General features: G+C 44.0%; 1 protein-coding gene across 1 annotated transcript in view; it reads right to left on the bottom strand.

Annotated features, from left to right (window-relative positions):
• LOXHD1 (lipoxygenase homology domains 1) overlaps positions 1-19,448 on the bottom strand; it is a 201,602-nt gene that overhangs the window by 149,836 nt on the left and 32,318 nt on the right. The window contains exons 5-6 of the mRNA XM_029227610.1: positions 13,776-13,874; positions 7,451-7,599 (exon numbers count right to left, since the gene is read on the bottom strand). Coding sequence (XP_029083443.1) covers positions 7,451-7,599; positions 13,776-13,874 — 248 coding nt within the window. The remainder of the gene's footprint in view (positions 1-7,450; positions 7,600-13,775; positions 13,875-19,448) is intronic.

Genomic DNA, 19,448 nt, shown 5'->3' with positions numbered 1-19,448 from the left:
CCTTCTCCTGGCCTGATAGCTGATGGACATTCCTGGCTTGAGAAGTTCAGCTAATCTGAAAAATAGAATGTGTTGCCATTAAATAACTCTGTGGAACAAAACTAGCTTGCACAGCTGAACCACAAAGGGAAGAGAAAATATATGAATGAATATTTGAATAACCAACAAGATTCTAAAAATCAGACATTCTGAAATCACAAAGAAAGGCTGAGACATAAACACTTAAGCACCGATATAAAAAGTATAAAAGGCCAGGAACAGTTCTGGAAAGTTTCCAAATGAGTATTGAAATATATAAACAATTACTGATGACATCTGTTAGTCCCAAGGTCTGCAGGATGAGGCTGGAGGAGGCTGGCTCCCAGAGGGTGGAACATTTTGGAACACATCTAGTAGCAAATGGTGAGTGCCGTAGGAAGGAGCAGAGAGGTGAGATGTGGAAGGAGCCTACGTCGGTACAGGGAGATTGTCCAGGGGGACGTGGCAGAGGACTCTCCCAAAGGCATTCTGGCCTCTGCAGATATGGGTCCTGTTGCTTGGGACCCATGACCCCTGTTGCTTAAAGGATATTAGTAAGGGCCCCTCTAGGGGAGAACAAGCAGCTTTTCCACTTGTGTTCACAAGTTGCCCAGACATCCCTGGGTTTTCATAAAGTTCCTTTTAAGAATTCAAGACAGCTCAGGACTGGTCTTTGCTAACAGAATGAAATGGTGGTGCTCCCTCCAGACCACAGTTTCACAGTCTGTCTTTCTGGCAGAGACAACTGTAAAATAAGACTGGAAAGACAGAGTGGCCTTTATCATGAATGATAGAAGCACACATCTGGAGTGTGTGTGTGAGAGACAGACAGACAGAAGCAATAACCTAATGGAAGACAAGAGCTGTTATCTCCTGGAGGAATATTCTCACCTGCAGACAAGCCTATAGGCTGGGCTGACCTTCTAAGAGGGAAACCAGGGGACGTGAGCCCTTGGGAGGCGAGATGGCAGCCAGACAAGGGGGCCTGTCCACGGTGGAGCCCGCTCTGTCCTGCAGCAACAGGGACACAGCAGTTACGAGGCGAGACCACCGTTACGAAAAGCCAAGAAGGATAAGCCAACCGCGAAAAAGAGGAGGAAAAGATGAAGCTGCCAAGCAGGGGTTCTTTCTTTCTTGTTCTCTCCAGATGGTTCACAGACACATCCAAACAGTCCAGGACACGGGGGCCTGCATTTCCTCCCGCACAGGGTAAACATGTCTGTGTGAGCACATGGGGTTTGTCTTGGAGTCGATACCTTGCAGATCAGTGTAGAGAGTCAACCATGACTCACAGCAGCTCTCCCTCCTCCATATGGGAATAATTTCCACCAACTTTCCATAACCTGATTGGAGCGGAGACCCATTCTGGGCAGAAGAAACAAACCCCACACACATAGGGCAATCTGGAGAAGCTGAAGGGTCTCCTCCTTACCGCCCACGTGCCGAGGTGCCTGAGATGCAGACAGTCTGGGTGATCCACAGTGTTCCTTCTCTGTATCAGCCACAGGGCAGGAAATGAATGTAAGACCTATCCCTGTTTCCAACCATCCCTTTGAAAATGCATATCTGTTATCCAGTAAAGGTGGCCCTTGCTTGACTCATAAGCAGTCATCGCCACATTCCAGGAACCACTATTGAACTGTGGCTTACATTTGGAGTTCTTAGATCATAGGGCAAGGGACAGATAGGTTTTGACACAGGAGAAGATAAAAGAGGAAGACTTTGGAGTTTACAAACCTACTTGGAAAAAAGTCTTGGCATCCAGGGCTTAGCGGGGGAGACCTGGTGTCATGGAAGAACAAGGGAATGTTCTATGGGGGGAACAAAGCTCAGCGAAGGAAGGGGGGTCGGTGTCCTCTTCCTTCCCCACACGCTCTGCACCTCGCTCATCACACTGCAATACCGTGTCAATTACTGTGTAACATAGCACAAATATGAGTAATGGTAAATGACAGCATTTGAATGGTGACACCCCCAACGCTCTCGCCCTTTCCTCTACACTTCATCCCTCCCCTCTGAGCCCGCCCACACACCCACTCCTTCATTACTGCCTCGGCTACCTCATTCAATAAAGACCTTTGATGGCTTATTCTGATCAGCGCCTGCGGTGGTCCTGCCCTCACCTTCTCCCTGACATTATTTCTCAGTTCTCTGAGCCCTGTGCCCTGGTCCAGTTATTTAGTATCCCTGTGCCACCTTCCAGCTGCCCCTCATCTGTCATCCCCTCTGCCCAAAGGAGTCCTCCTCCCTGCTCCTCCTGGCAAAGCCCTGCCCATCTTCATGGCCCAGCTCCAACGGACCCTCCCTGAAGCCCTCTCTGTTGCTCAATCAGGCACAACTCACCCAACATTTTTTTTGTACCTCACGTAAGACTCATCTCGTCCTGCTTCGTATTAAAGTTGGGGTGATTCTGTTTTCTGATTTTCAAACTGGGAAATTTGGTTTGATCAACACATGTGGGACACTTAGGACAGAATGTTTGTTCACTGAAAGCTGGACTTTCCCTGAAGTTTTGGAATATAAGGTTAAAGTAAGTAACCTGCCTTATAGTAAGGAAGTGTTCAGGAACTCGTCTTGTCTCTTTTAGAAGCAGAACCATGTTCACTGCAACAGCTGCAGTTGGTAGCTCAGGGCCTAGGATATAATAATCAATCAGTAAATGTTTGTTGAATGTTGAGTATAAATTGGTGACATGAGGCCATGTTGGGCTTCCTGAGGTCCCTGAAATCTGTTCATTAGCCTCTGTCTCCTCTTCCTGTTAGAGCCAGTGGTACTGGTTGAACTTAACGCTCCCTAAGGCATGCGGCAGGCGATCCATCCAATTCTGGATTTTCTAATGCATGACACGGTGGAGAGTGTCCAGACTCAGAGTCCAGAGGACCTGGGGCAGGTGCCAGTACTGTCACTGAAGAGCTGTGGGGCCTCAAGCAAGTCCTCTACTGAAGCAGATGCGCCAAGGGCAAGGCCCACTGGCAGCGCAATGCTCCGTCCTGTGACTCTTGCTCTTGTGGTGGTCATTGAGCCGAACTGATCAGTTGAGTCAGTCACAATTGTGGGACTAAGCAGACACGGGGACCCAAGCCATGTGCAAAGCCTGGGGGAGGGAGGATGCCAGCCCCGGAGAGGGGATAAAGAACAGGGGGCTGAGGAACACACATGGGCAATCGACTAAGGAAGAAGAGGAGGGAGATGACTTATGAAGGGGTTAATAATATTGGCTTTCAGATTTATCCCACCAAGCCCTCACACATAAGTACCAAAGGAGCAGTTGTCATGTGATGTCCAAGGCAACCAACTGGGCAACTTCGAGAATGGGAGCACTTACTGTGCAAGTGTCAAATTTGGAAATGCAGACAATTTAACAGCATTTTAATTGGTGTCTCTGTGGAGGTTAGGTGAGGAGGGGGCAGCGTGGAGACCCAGTCAAGAGGGAAGGCAGGAGGTTAGGGCTGGCTATGCATTGTGTAGTCACAAAGTGATGAGAGGTGGCCCAGGGTTTCTTCTAGCCTCTGGTTTTCAGCTTGAGCCCACCCTACCTGGGACCTAAAACCCTCCTTCCTCCTCTCTCATCGTAATTCTTCCTTCAGGAAAATATCTAGTAAATCCAGGTGTTCTGACCTGCAAAATTCCTGAATTATTTTTATGTCTTATCCCCAAGGAGCATTTTGGTTTGGCTTACATTAAAGGAACAGACTGTTAGGAGTTCTTCAGAAGCCAGTGAACCTTTGGAGGGACACCCACCTTGGCACTCGGGGGACAGGTGGGGACCTGACAACCAGGCCCTGAACTTGCCCCTACACATAACACCGGCTCCAAAGAGAATAACCAATCTCACACTGAAAGTAGCCTGCTTGGGCTTCTGGTTTAAAATAGTGTCTGACTAGCAACCAGTAAGAAGAGGAAAAGAAGAAAAGGAAGGTGGGAGACGGAGGGAGGAAGGAAACATCATTCTGAAGAATCAGAAGAAGAGCAGAACTCTGGAAAGGACTGGATAAAGGATACAGAAAAAGAATTCAAGAAACAGGTATGCTTAATAGAATATAAGAAGATATGGTCTTTATGAACAGGAGTAAACATCTTTAAATAGAAAGGGCTGCAGTGAAAAGGCAATAAAATGATATGAAAAGAGAGCTAGATTACATGGGAAAGGTATCCAGGAAAGCAATACTATACAACAGCAAATACATCAAAGTTCTTACAATTCTGCATGCCCTTTAACCAGCTCCTAGGAATTAATCGTAGGAAATAATCATAGATGTGTATAAAAATAAGCTACAAGAATGTTTGTTGCAGCACAATTTATAGTATCAATAATTTTGAGAAAAAAATTGAAATGTTCAACAAAGGGGAATTGGTTTAATAATTCATGGTATATCTGGGCAATGAAATATTATAGGCATTAAAAATTACGTTGTGAAATATCAATGTTATTCTATTTCAAGAGCATGGGGAAACAGGCATGTTACACTTGAAAGTAAAAGCAAAGCGGTTTGTAAAACATTGTGCTTATTATGAACCCATTATTAAAAATGACATGTGTGTATTCATTCATAGAAAAATGTCTGGAGGATATGTAATTTCTGGGTGGTGAAATTATGGTGGTTCAGATTATCTTATTTTTGCTTACTTATATTTCCTAAACTTTTTACAATAAATATATATTACTTTTGTAAGAAGAAAAAAATAATTAGAAGAAACATTCAGAATTAAAATGCATATTAATAGGAGAAAGAAATGCAACTGGTAGTGTGAAAAATCAAATCAATAATGAGGTGGGGGAGAATTTGACAAGTTCTTATGGAATGCAAAGAAAATAGAGATGAAAGGAATAAAAGGGAAGCTGAGATCTTTGGAAGACAGAGAGCCGAGATCCAATAAATGGATAACTGGTGCTCCTGAAGAAGAGACCCGAAAAAAGCCATTCAAGCAAGAATCTAGTATATAATAGGAAATCTTTTTTCTGAGCTATAAACAAACAAATAATCCTAGGCATCATGGAAAAGATTCATCTTGATCCAGAGAAGTTAAAAACAAGGGAAGGAAGGAAGGAAGGAAGGAGAGAGGGAGGAAAGGAAAGGAGGGAGGGAGGGATGGAGGAAGGGAGGAAGGGTGGAAATGGGAGAGGAGGGGAGGAAAGGAGAAGGGAGAGGAGGGGAAAGGAAGGGAGAGGAGGGAAGATGAATGAACTAACAAAGACCCTACTCCTAGATATTATCTGGCAAGACTTAAATTATAAATAAAAAGAAAAAAATCCCATAAGCATCCTGGATGAAAAACAAAAAACCACAAAACAGTTTGTCCAGAAAGAAATAAAAGTCTGCTTGGCTTCGATGTCAAATTTCAGAAGGTAACAGAACAAGATTTGTAATGTTTTAAAGGAAAAAAGTGTTCTCACCCATATATTTCACATCTTGCCAAGCTGCCCTGTCCTTTGAGCATGAAGATGACAAAAGGACCTGTTTCGGTGTGCAAACCTGCCTCCTGCACATAGCTCCCGAGAGCATAGGGGGTGAGGGCCCAGGTGATCAAGAAGGAAGCTGCCTTCAAGAAGTACAGCTGCAACGACTACGTCAAGACCTCCCTCAGGCCCTCGGGTGCACTTTGCAGCTCCTTCCACTACACCTGTGTTTTCATTCAGTCTTCCCTCCCAGGATGAAGGAACTGGGCTGCAAGGTACCTGCTCTGTGCCCCATCCTGGCTGAGGTCCTAAAACACACCTGCCTCCTCTCCCTTGTCTGCCCTGAAGACACACCTCTGCCCGCACATTGGCTCTTTGGGACCTGGACTCCTGCCTCATTTCTTCTCCAATCCAAGCAGTAGTTCCACTTAGCCTCCTGGAACCCTGTTCAGAATTAGGCTGGCTGCTCTTAGGGCCAGGCTAGCCCGCTCTTTCCAAAGGACACTTGGCCATTCCTTGCTTCACTGATTCAGCACCTTGTCCCATGCCAAGAGCTGGGAGGTGCCCTCAAGGAACTTTGAGGCTAGTTATGGAGAGACGTGTGGCAGACACTCAAGGATGCTTACTCAACACCCTTTCCAATCACCTTCTTAGCCTACTTCTACTATGAGGGCTGGAAAGCCTACTTGAAGTCCCAGTTTCCAACGTAGCTAGGGTGGCCACGTGACACAGGCAAAAGTTCCAAGGAGAGTTTTGTTTCTCTCAAAATAAGGCAAGACTTGCCAGAAAAATGTCTTTCCCCTTTGGTCTTCTCTTTTCTTCCTGTCTAGAACACAGATAAGATGCAGAGAGGTTCAGCAGCCATCACGTGATCATGAGACAAGAAGCTGGAGGATGAAAGCCACAGTGCTGAGGGTGGTGACACAGCGAGAGACCAGGTGTCTCAGAAAGCAGCTGCACCAGCCCTGAGCTGACCATATCTGTATCTCATGTGAGATGAGAAAAATAAGCCCCTGACTGGTTAACATTGCACTTCAATTTTCTGATACCTGCAGCCAAATATGTTCCTAACTGACACAAGATGATAAATTAAGGAATAACAAAACCTCAACTATCAGACAGCTTCATTCTAAATAGTCAAATTATTATAATCCGAGGGTTTTCTGTTTTTAGGCCATAAGACCTTTTCAAAGTATTTTCCAAAATATGTTACACATCAATCTTTTCCTATCATTCTGTGATGAGCTGAAATAGATGGAGAGCTCGTGACTAAGGAAAATACATAGTCCATTTTCTAAATGACCTCACATTTTTCAATATTCTTTTGGCTTTTTATATCTTCTTTGACTCCCCATTACAGTTCTCAATAACCCTACCAATTACAGTCTCTTTTTCCTTCTAATTTTCCGCTATAGGTTTAAAATTACAGGTAGCAAGTTTGCTGGAAGGGATTATAAGCAAGCACTGAGTGAGAATCTGAGGGGTCTTGCCTTCAGAATCAGGGCAGGGCAAGGTGATGCCAGGGACATGAGCTCTCCTCATGAACTTTGAGCCAGATATGTCTTAGCTTCTCAGAAGCCTTTTTGCTTTCTTCTTGACTCTTCACTTTGTCCTGGGTAGGTGAAATTATGAGGACCTGAGATCCAGAAGTTTGAGGTACAAAGCAACAGGCCAAGATAAGTCACAATGTAGCTTATAATTAAGGTGAAATGAACCGCTACAAGCCTGGCGGGGTTATAGACATTCATGGGAGGGAGAGGTTCTGGTGGCCAGAGGGGAAACACTTCATGGTAGAGCCCTGAAGGATGATCAGACCCTGGCTGGGTTCAGATGACAGAAGTGGTCCTTCTAGGAAGGTGATAACACAGGCAAAGCCTTGGAGGCTACTGGGAGGGCAGCATGGTTGACCAGTGGACTTAGGCAGAAGAGTGGAGACAGATCTAAAGAGGGAAGTTAGGGCTGAAATATAACTTCTGAAGAGCCAGAATTCCTGCCTCTCAGGCCAAGGGACCACAGACAGTCAGCTGAACCCACCTTTGACAGGAACCAGCCTGCAGACGGCCCCTTGTTATTGTGGCCAACATTGATCTTCATGAGCTGCCCCAGATCCGGGGCATCCACTGTGAACTTGTCTTCCGCTCCCTTTTCAAAGTTGTCCTTTTCATTCTCCAGCCTACGCTCACCTGTATGCACAGACACATGAGAAAGTTACAAAGGAGACCAGAGGACGAGAAAGAAACAGCTCCAGACTTTAATGGGCTGCCCACTGAAGGATGGTTTCAAAAGTCACCACAGTGCGAGGTGGTGGGTTGTGACAGGAGGTATGTGGACACTCTCTGTACTTCCACTCGATTTTGCTGTGAACCTAAAACTGCTCTAAAAAATAAAGTTTACTAATTTAAAAAAAAAGGGCAGCTTCACCCCAAGATCTACAGGCTCCTTAAATCCCTCCAGCCACCAGTCAAGGCCAAGGCTTGCCTTGTGTGTGGCTTGTGCCCAGGACCCACAACTGGGCTTCTGATTTCTGCCTTAGCCCAGAGTCCCCACCCTAGTAAACTGATTTGCACCCCCATCCCTGGACCTGAGGCCCTGCCTTGTTTACTGGCTGCTGGTCCTGAACTAGGAACACAACCATGGTCGTTGGTCTAGGGGCTGTGGCTGGGACCCTGACATCAGCCAGCAGGCTTCCTTAGGCCTGACTCCTCTGGAAAACAGGGATGGTAAGTATCATCAGACACTGCTGGGTGTTTAACACGGTTTCTTCCCTCACTTATTCCACGGCACAATCTAGGAGGGAAGTATTATCAACTCTGTTTTGCAGATGGAGAAACTGAGACTTGGAGAAGTTAAACAACTGGCCAAAAGGCACACAGGTATTGAGCACATAGCTAGGACTCGATCTAACCTGTTCCTTCTACTTTTCAGTTTTCCATTATTACCCTCCGAGGTCTACCAGTCACATTAACCCTTACAACCCCACCTAAGCACCAGCCTTTTGCTTATGCTATTCTGTTTTCTTCCTTTTCCAAAATTTGATTCTTTAAATTTTTCTAAATTTTAAATTGCCACACCTCAGATATATAGATAATAATAATAGTCATCCATGTACCCACCACCCAGATGTAAGAGGTATAACAGATATTAACATTTTGTGTAATTAACTTTAGGCCTTTCTCTTTTTTAAAGGAAATTAAACATGACGGGTAGGTCTAAAGTCTCATGGTCCATCCCTTCCCCCACCACACCCTCCCACAAACAAACACTAATGTCAACTGGTATCCATTGTTCCCATGAATTTTTGCTTGCACATGTATGTATCCATAAAGAAAATATATTATTTTTGAATGTTTTAGAATTTTACAGAAATAAGATCATAGTGCACATTGCTCTGTCTTAAGATAAGTTCCTTGTCTGTACAATAGGGATGATAAGGGCTCCACCTCATTGGGGCTGCTGTGAGAATTAACTGAATGGATGTGTGCAAAGCCCTTAGGGCAGCGCCTGGAGATGGTAGGTGCTGTATAAGGGACGGGGCCGTTGCTATTGCTCCTGTTACCATCATCGTATCATCACACACCCTTGTGCAACTTACTTTTTTTTAAGTTAATGTCATGCTTTTGAGATTATTCTGTTGATGCTAGTAACAGAATTCGTCCAACTTCTGTATAATAGTCATTGAATGAAGAAAACACTATTATGTGTTCATTCTTTCACCGATGTACATTTGATTGTTTCTAGTTGATTGCTATTGTAAATAGCACTGAATTGGACTCTCTTGTACTTACCTTCTGCTGCCCATTTGTAAGAACTGATCTGAATAGACACCTATAGAGGTGCCGGGTCCTGAGGTATATTCATCTTCAATGTATTAGGTATTGCAAAATTACCTTCCAAAATGGTTGTACTACATCAATTACCACCAGCAGTGCATGAGGGTTCCCATTCCCCATAATCATTATTAACACATATATTTAAAATTTTGTTTCAGTGTGTGTACAATGGCGTCTAATTATGGTTTTAATTTGCATTCCCTTGATTATTTGAAAAGGTTAAAAGATTATTTGGAAAGACATTCATATATATATTCAATACATATATTTGAGAGATTGGTTCATATATATATTGGCCATTTAGACCTTGCTCTTCCATAATTTTCCTGTTCATGTACTTTATCATATTTTTCTATTGTCTTTCCTTTGTCTATGGCTTTTAGCATATAGACATTTTTCTTGTTTTAATGGACTTTATCAATATTTCCCTTTGTTGTTTGTGCTTTTAGTGAATTGTTCAAGAAACTCCATCCTAAATTGAGATTTTTAAAAAGACACTCAAAGTTTCTTCTAAAAATTTCATAGTTTGCTTTTTCACATTTAAGTCTCTAGCCCATCTGGAAACTATTTTTGTGTATGATGAAAGGTAAAAAGATCTGCTTTTATCTTTTCTCATATGGTTAGACAATTGTTTAAACATCAGTAGTCGAATATTTCATCCTCTTCCCTCTGATTTATACCACTTTCTGTGTATTTCTAGACTCTTTATTCTATGCGTTTATTTGTTTATCCTTCTATCCATATCTCACTGTTTTAGTTTTTAGAGATCTGAATGTTTTAATATTTGGCAGGGTAAATATCCCCATATTATTAATATTGTAAATATTATTTTCATTATTCAAAGTTATCTTGGCAATACTTAGCCCTTTGTGGACATGAATTTTAATAGCAGCTTAAGCTGTGGGATATTGCCTTTTGGGAATTTGACTGAAATTACATTGCATTTATAGAATAATCTGAGAAATTTGGATATCTTACTGAACTTAAGTCTTTTCTCATCCATGAACATAATATATTTTTCCATATATTTAGTTATTCTTGTGTATCCTTAAGTAGAAATCTTTATTTTTTTTCCAGAATGTGCTTTTGCTAGTTTTTCTTAGACATATAATTGCTATTGTAAATCATATATTTTTAAATTAAATATTTGCTTGCTGTTTATGTTAATATTTGTGTATTAATCTTGTATCCAACACCTTTATTAAACTTTCTCATTGGTTCTAATGATTTTTAAGTTCTAATGATTTTATAGATGATCATTAGTTTTTATGAAAATTAAGTTTTATTACTAAATGGGGCCAGAGGTTGAAGTTTCTTCTAATTTTATTGACTTGTGATCAAAGAATGTTGTCTCTATGTTATTGATTCACTTGCATTTGTCATTATGCACTTGAAAAGAATGTATTCTCTACCAGTTGGATTTAGGAATCTACATACTTCCATTAGGTCAAGGCAATTAACTGTGTTGTTAAAATCTGCACCCATACTAAATTTTTATCCATTTGACTTATCAGTTACTGAGAGTGTTGTATTAAAATCTTCCACTATGATTATGTACTTGTCAAGTTTCTCCAAGAATTTTATTATTTTTTGCTTCACATATTTTGAAAATATGTTGTTAAAACTGTACAAGTTCAGAATTATCATATCTTCCAGGTTAATTGCTCTTTTTGTCATTGTATAATATACTTATTTCTAATGAAGTGTAATGTCTGAAAGTTTAATTTGATGGATATTAATATAGCAGCACCAGCTTCTTGTAGTTGATATGTTCCTGGTATACTTTATTCCATTGTATATATTCTCAGACATTTATGTATCATATATTTAAGCTGGATTTTATTTCTTTTAATTTAATATGAGAATATCTATTCTTTAATTGATGAGTTTAGCTTATTTCTATTTATTGTATTATTTACACACTTATCTTACTTTTTGCTAGTAGCCATGCTTTTTTTTCTTCATTTCCTGACTTCTATCTGGTTGATTGAGTCTTTATTCCCTTTTATTCCCTCCATTGGTTTAGAAATTATACATTTCTATTTGGGGGTGGTTACTTTTACAATTTTAATATGCATACTTGACGTATTAAAGTCTAAAGTTAATCAACTTCTCTGCTCTCCTAGGGTAGGGGAATGGGCTACAACCAAGTTATGTTTTAACTCTCATTATCTCCTTTCTTTCTCAAAGATCAGTATCTTTTAGTGTTTAGGGTCCACATTTTCTCATGTCTTGATAACAGTTATTATTAGTATCATTTTTTATAGTCAATGCTTGCTTAAATTTGTTATATAATTATCATTTTGGGGGCTCACCTTTGTTTCTTGCATCTCACACTTTTCTTCTGGGTACAATTTTCTTTTCCTTAAAGTATATCCTTCAGTGGTTATTTAAGCGTGGGTCTATGAGTGAGTGGTCAGTCCTATTTCTCTTTGTTTGCTTGGAAATCCATTAATTTTGCCTTCACTCTGGAATGATAACCTAGTTGAGTACAGAATTCTAGGTTGATATATGTCCTTGCTCAGAAGATTGAAGTTTGGGGTTGTTTTGTTTGTTTTTTGTTTTGTTTTTGCTTTTTTTATTTTGGCCATGCCACACAGCTTATGGGATCTTAGTTCCACGACCACTGGACCACCAGGGAATTCCCAGAAGATTGAAGATATTATTCCATAAACTTATATCCTCTATAGCTTGCTGATAGGAATTTGCTATCAATCTAATTGTGTTTATAGAAAATAATCCACCAAATCTGGTTACTTTTAAGATCTTTCTCTTGGCCTTTGGCTTCACTACAATGAATCTAAATGTAGATCTGTCTTTATTTATCATGTTCAGTGTCTTTTGTTACTTTAATCTGAAGAGTCATATCTTTGCTTAATTCTGAAAAAACGTGATCAGCCATTATCTATTCAAATATTTCCTCTCACCTATTCTATATATTCTGTTTCTGAAACTCCTGTTCAACATGTCAGAACTTATTCTCTCCTCCACATCTCATGACCTCTCACTGATATTTTCCAACCCTTTATGTCTCGGCCACATCTGCATGTTTTGTTTATATTTCTCTTACAGTTCAATAATTCTCTATTCAACAGTTTCTAATTGTGTTGTTCAACCCATCCATTAAGTGTTTATATTTAGTAACTATATTTTCATTTACTGTATTTCTGTTTGCTATATTTTTCATAGTGCCTTGTTGTTTTCCTTAACTGTTTCTTTCATGTCTATAGACAGTTTAAACATACTTAAGTTATAGCCTTTCTCAGATTACTCTATTACCTGAAATTCTGGAGAATTTAATCTTATTGTCTGTTGTGTCTATTGATGGTTAGTCATGGTGGATTGTGTCCTTGAGTGTTTTGTAGTTTTGGAACGTGAACTCATCTCCAGTACTTTATCTGTGGGAATCTCATGAAGTCTTGCAAGTGCTTCTGCCAAGCACCGAAGGGTATTACTGGCATGGAACGAATTTTCTGTACCTGAAGGGGAGGGTTCCCAAATCACACTTGTAGTGTAAAATCAGACCTCAAGCCCACATGTGTGTAAGCCTAAGATATTAATTTCCCATCAACTGTCTTTTTAATCTAGAGTTCTTACAGAGATAAGTTTACTATACTGATGAGCAATTTTTTTCCTAGTCTATTTTTTCACTGAAGATGTTCCTGTGAACTTCAGGGATCCTGGCTTTATGTGTGGTTCTAATTTTTTGCATATTTTGCCTCATACAGAGCCAAAATATCATTTTCTGACCCCAAATGTGTATGGAAATCCATCCTGTAGATTGTTGAACATAAAGGCTCCCTGATTCCAAGATCCACAGCATCAATTCATAGCTGATACTTTAGTTTAAGTTCTCTCTTCATTTCTGACACCTGGAGATTTCTCTTTTTTCTTAAAATCCCAGCAATGCATTTTTATTATTTAATATACTGTGTCCAAAATTCATGTCTTTGTAGCTTTCTAACTCCTATAGTATTCCCTTAAATTGGCAGAAGCAGGACAATACCACCTGTCTCAGTTCTGCTGGCCTGAACTTCCTTCCAACACCGGCAGCTGTGTCTGTGCCCTCAGTTCCTGCTCCACCTATGAGGCCAAGTGTAAGTCTATCCCCTGGCCCCATTCTTGTCTGCCCCAAATCATGCAATGAATCAGGCCATGCCCAGTCACATCCCAAAATATAATTCAAGATGGGCATGGAGCCTAGGGAGATAGATAGAGAGTAAGTGAGGATGAGTCCCCTGGAGATGTGGAGCCTGGGTCTGTTCTAGGATGCAGGATGATTTTAAATCAACCAAAAATCCAAGCACAACTTACTCTGAAAACACACCACACACACAAACTTGACAAGATGGACACCATGCTGCCCAAGGAAGGCCATGACAAACCACGTCACAAGAAGAAGAGAGAGGCTCAACAGGAGAGCCTAGAGGAGACTGGAGTTGCCTTCCTCTTCCAGGAGGGTGGAAAACAGCCCACTTAAGAAGTAGTTCTGGGCATGGCTTTTGAAGAAAGGATTTCAAACCCATTACCTGTGTCTCCATACTCTCCAAAGATATTGATGAAGATGTCAGCATCAGTCCCTGCACCAATGACATCACCAGTGTACACCTTGACTTCATACTTGTTACCTGGAGATGAAGACAGAGAAAGTCTCAGCTCATTCAAGTCCTGAGTAGAGAAGAACAGAGGCCAAAGTAGCTACCAACCATCCACCCTTCCCTCCAGCAATGCATGAATTGTCACCATTACTTTCAATAACCAAGCAAGACACAAGTCGCCTGACGTTGGTTCTAAATGGTCATGGCTGAACTGCGTGCAGAGCAGAAATCAGAGGTAGAGGGGACTTCTGTTTTTATCTACTAACTTGTTGCCTTGGGATGCGTGAATCAACCCAAATACAACCAACCCACCACCAGCGTTTCTCCTCTGGATACTGAAATGATTCCCACTGGGTCCCCAGCCTCTACTCTGTCTTCTCCAATCTGTTCTCTATGCTGCATCACAGTATAAAAATTCATGGGGGAAAATTGATTATGCAAATAAAAATCGAATTTATATGTAAGTTGTCAAGGCCATAACCAATGCAAAGACCAGAGGAACCAATAATAGCTAGCAAATGCATGTTCAGGCATTACCTAATTTAAAGACCTGTATCAGCTTCCTGTATCTTTGCTCCATTTATTGAACAGAAATCCATTCTCTGTAACCCCAAAATGCTTAAGCCTTGGCCATGGCCTCAAGTCAGGGGGTGGTGGAGCTCAAGGTAAACTTGACAACATGTTGAGCCCTGCCCGGGTCTCCCCAACCGGAGCCTGCCTTAGGGTGAGGTAGCAAAAGCCAAGGATTGCTATGTGGTGTGAAATGGAGATTCCTCTAGATTTTCTTTGGGTGCCAACAATTCTAAGGGCTGAGGCAACTTTCCCTTCCCTTTCCCCTTCCTACAATAGCTTTCTATTTTTCATGTACCAGAATCTTTTTTTTTTAGATGTCTTATGAAGCTGATAAAAATTAGAGCTGTTTTAATTGAGGCCCAAATCAGAGCCCCTCTGCCCACCTCCTCCCTAGAGCCTTCCTTCATGTCCCAGCCCCCACGTGTCTTGCTCCTCTGTGTTGCTTGGCTCTGCCATGTTCTCTGTGTCAATGATTTCCAAGTTTCACCATCTCCTCCTTGTGCTGTTTGCTGTTTCCTGCAGGTGAGAATTCTATGTTCCTCAAGAACTTAAAAGAGGTCTGGGAGCAGGACTTCCTTCTCTCATATGGCTTCTCTCACAGCCCCTAGCACAGTGCTGGGCACATATTAGAGTCTCACTGAGTATGTTGAAAAGCTAACTGAATTGAATTTCCTAAATCTCAAAGTCTCATGAAGTTGCTCAGGGCAAAGGACTGAGGTGGGGAGGTGAGAAGAAATCTAATTTCATCCCTTCCCATCTCGAATCCTGTCCAGCAGTACAGGGCTGCCCTCTAGAGATGACACAGTGCAGAATCCTGCAGGGGACCCACGGAGGACACTCCACCTGCACAGCCCTGATGGCTGGCCTTTGACATGCTGAGGACATTGAGCCAAGAAGGAGCAAAGTCTTCTCTTTCTCTCCTCAATCTTTACTTGGTGAAACCCATCCAGGGAGAGGGAAGACCCTCCAATCTTTGTCCCCAAATGAAGGCTTCAGTAGGACAGTTGTTCTCAGATTCCCACCCCTTCTTGCTTCACCACTAAGACTCTTCTGAGACGGGACACGGAGCCAGGGCCTTCAGAAGGGTCCAGACAGGCAAACCCCGGCTCAGTGACTTGAAACTTGGGCCACATTCAGGCTCCCAGGGGAGCTTGTTAACAAGGCAGATTTCCAGGTTGCCTTCCAGGGACCCTTCATCAGGGGGTTCATCCAGCGAATCCCGTTCTTGATCATCCTCCAAGGTGCACAGGCCTCCTGCAGGAGTTCTTTCCTCCTCTGGCTGGCAGGGCCTCTGAGAGCCACTCACTTTGGTTCAAGTCCTTTCTCAGGTGCAGTCCAGGGCTCACTTCACACAGAGGCAAAACCCCTCTGCAGGGCCGGTGGTGCCAGGGTGGCATGGGGACTGGGAGAGGCTCTGAAGGCCACTGCTGAGCATCAGTCAGAGGGACAACAGGACCCCAAAGGGAACTGGGCACAGTGAAGCAGGAGAAAGGATGAGGGGGCTAGGGAATATTTGTGGAAGGAGTAGCAGACACTCTGAATCATTCCAGAAGGCGGAATTTGAATTAGTGGGTTGAATTATAAAGAGGAATATTTTAGCTCACCAAAAGAAACATTTTCTAATATGTAGGGCTATCCAACAAAGGACTGGGATGCCCTCGGGGGAAGTGAGTTTCCCAATCCCAGAGACACCTAAGCAGTCACTCTATGCCAAGCACATTGGTGGGGAGCCACCTGTCAGGGATGCTGTGGAGAAAATGGCAGAGGTGAGGGATGTGAGAACACTGAGGGTCCTCTTCAATCTGCAATTCCACAACATTTGACCAGGAAAGGCAGCCTTGCAGACTATGGAGGGAAGCCAGGAGAACAAGGAAGCATCTCAGAGGATGGGAGAGGTACCCAAGTCCCATGCAGATGAGGCCCGGAAAGCAGGAGCCCATGAAGGGCTTTGGGAACACACATCCTCATCCTTGGAAAGACCAGAGAAGCAGAGTATCAGGGCCTAAGTGAGGCAGCAGGATGATAAGCCAAGGGTCAGGGGCCAATAGGCCAGAGAAAGCTTCTAGGCCTTGCCAGGCGAGGCTATCAGGGGCCCGTGCCCGGGGATCAGGAAGCCAGATGAACAGAATGCAGGAGGAAGTCGATTCTGGAACAAGGCTAGACTGTCTTCTAAACTCTGTGGAACTTTCTACAGCAGGATGAGGTGCTGGGTCCCCATGTAGCTGGCTGGATGGATAGAAGATGACCCTTGATCACACTGAGGAGTGGCCAAGAACTGCCTTTTAAATCTGCTCTTTAAAAGGCCCCATAGGGCTTCCCTGGTGGTACAGTGGTTGAGAGTCTGCCTGCCAAGGCAGGGGACACGGGTTCGAGCCCTGGTCCAGGAAGATCTCACATGCCCCAGAGCAACTAGGCCCGTGAGCCACAACTACTGAGCCTGCGTGTCTGGAGCTTGTGCTCCGCAACAAGAGAGGCCGCAACAGTGAGAGGCCCACGCACCGCGATGAAGAGTGGCATCCGCTCACTGCAACTAGAGAAAGCCCTCGCACAGAAACGAAGACCCAACACAGCCAAAATAAATTAATTAATTATAAAAAAAAAAGGCCCCATAGACAGACAAAGAAGCTTCTTTTGTTACTGTTCTCTCTCCCTTTTCCCATATTTCCTCTTCAGGCAGAACCCCATAATATCTGATTTGCCATTTTCCAAGCAAGCCCTAGGGCCCAGCGCCCATTCTAAGTTGTGATGAAGTGCATATATTGATGAAAGAATAAAAGCAGGGCTCCGTTCCCTCACCATTGGCAAACGGCCAGCACAGTACAGCAAGGCTTCCTCTTAAGTGTTCACATGAGAGCCCCCCAATTTCCCGTGATCAGAGTTTCAACAAACGCAAACTTGCCTTTCTGGCACAGTGGGTGGTTCGGCCAGGGGGAAAGGGGAAGGGCCAGGAAAAATCCCTGTCCCAGAGGCCAAGGGAGCAAGGCAGTCTGGAGAAAGATGATGAGAAGAAAGGTGGAAAGAAGAGGCCAGGAATGACTCACCTTCCCCGGCAAATAATACTAAATCTTCACACAGGGGTTGCAGTTCACAAGGCACTTGCATGTCCTTGATGGAGTCTGATCCATGCAAGGGCCACGTGAGGAGGGCAGGTACTGTGAACATTCTTACTGACAGACGAGGTACCGGGGCTCAGAGAGCAAGGTGGCTTAGCTGAGGACACACAGCTGCTAAATGTTGCCAGCAGGGCTCAAAGCCATGTCTCTTGTCTCCAAATCCAGGGCTGTTTCCAGAATACCTCATGGGCTCTCATGCTCTTGGCCAGAGGTCAGCAACATTTTTCTGTAAGTGCCAAATAATAAATATTCTAGGGCTTGCAGGCTTCCTGTGTCATGGAATATTCTTCTTGTTTTGATTTCTTTTCAACCCTTTAAATATGTGAAAGCCTTTCTAGTCTCATGGTCCACACAAAGACAGGTAGAAGACCGGGTTTGGCCACCCCCTGCCCTGAGTTCTCTTGTGCTCTCAGGCACTGTCCTGTGTGTTTCTGGCAGAGGACTGCAGGCAACTCTGCTCTCTGTGGCCTGGATGGGAACGGAGCTGCCTGGCTCAGGGGAGTCAGCTGCTGGTTGCAGGATAATCACAGCACAACCTAACCACTAGCTAAGCAGCTCAGGGCTCTGAAGGTGGCGGAACTATTGCCCTTTCTCTGTTGGGGTGGAAGGGGTGAGAAGGAGCAGGTCCTGTGCTCCGTTTTTCCTGCTCTTACAACGTTGTGTGACTAGGCTGAGCCTGCTGTTCCCTTGAGTCCAGTGGAGAAGGGGGTCTGGTCTGGGGTTTTCTGAAGGTGGGGACGATGGCAGGTCCAGTTCTGCAACCTTTGGCGTTATGCCTTTCAGTTCATTGCCTGGTTGTGAACGAGCAAGGAGCAGAGATGGGGAGAGAGGGGAAGGTCAGGCTGGAGGAGGGACTAACAAGGAGTTCATCCCCCTTCCTGAGTGAGCATGGGAGAAACAGGGACTAGAGATGGCCCACCCCAGCCCTAAAGTTGGCCTGTGGTTTACCCATTTGGCATATTATCTGTTATAAAATTCTCCCTAGAACTGATTTCTCTCTGGCCTTTCAGCAGGATTACCGTTAGCCCAGATGGTGCCTTTGTGAAAATTAGATAAAGGGATCCCTTCCTCAAGACACATTACTGCCATCTGTTGGATAACTGTCATAATAAATGCATAAATCTATAAGCTCTATGATGTGAAAGCTGTCTCCTTACATAGTTGCACTTGTGCAGTGCATAGCCTGTACATCTGAACCCAGCAACCCTACCTTTCAGGTAGTAGCCTCCTTCCACTAAAGGTCAGAGGGAGCTCGGAGTGGACAAACTAATTGAAACGTTTGATCTGAACAATATACAACAGATACAGATCACGGTGCCGATCACCTGGTGCCTTCCAAAGCCAAACAGTGTTGAGCTGGGGTGCTGTACAGATAGTATCATTTACAGCTTAAAGACAGATTGCTGCCTCAAGGCCACATCATTGGGTTGTCTGTGTCCTTCTTGCCCTGCCCAGGGGACACCCAAGTCCGGCCTTGCCCTTGTCCTTTTTTGCTTCTGCACGCCCCATTGCAGAGGCACAAGGCTACTCCCTCCAAACAGGAAATCTGTCCCCTGCAGACCAGCCGGAAGCTGCCTGTGCGGGCTTCCAGACAAGGCAGGCACTGGCAGGCCCCAGACGCCTCCTGCGGCGCCGGGTGTGCCAGCGGCTCCCACAGCCTCCCCAGCGCACTGTCTGGAACAGTCAGCACACAGCAGTGACGGGACACATCTCCAGAGAGCAACCCTGGGTGGCAGGGGGAGGCAGAGCCCTGAGGGGGCCGGAAGCCCCAAGTCCTGGTGCCGCGTGCACAACTGAGCCAGCTGAGCTGCTCATCGTGTGCCCAACAGCAGAAGCCTAGCAAAGACCCCATAACTAAGCCTCTGGCCCACTTGCCAAGGAAGAGACCATCCCATCCCCAACGTGGTTTGAGCCTCCG

The sequence above is a fragment of the Monodon monoceros genome, unplaced genomic scaffold, assembly GCF_005190385.1.
Source record: "Monodon monoceros isolate NGI ecotype Baffin Bay Population unplaced genomic scaffold, NGI_Narwhal_1 Super_Scaffold_1, whole genome shotgun sequence".
Classification (NCBI taxonomy): Eukaryota; Metazoa; Chordata; class Mammalia; order Artiodactyla; family Monodontidae; genus Monodon; species Monodon monoceros.
The sequence above is the reverse complement of the archived record's forward strand: the minus strand, read 5'-3'. Positions and strand labels throughout refer to the sequence as shown.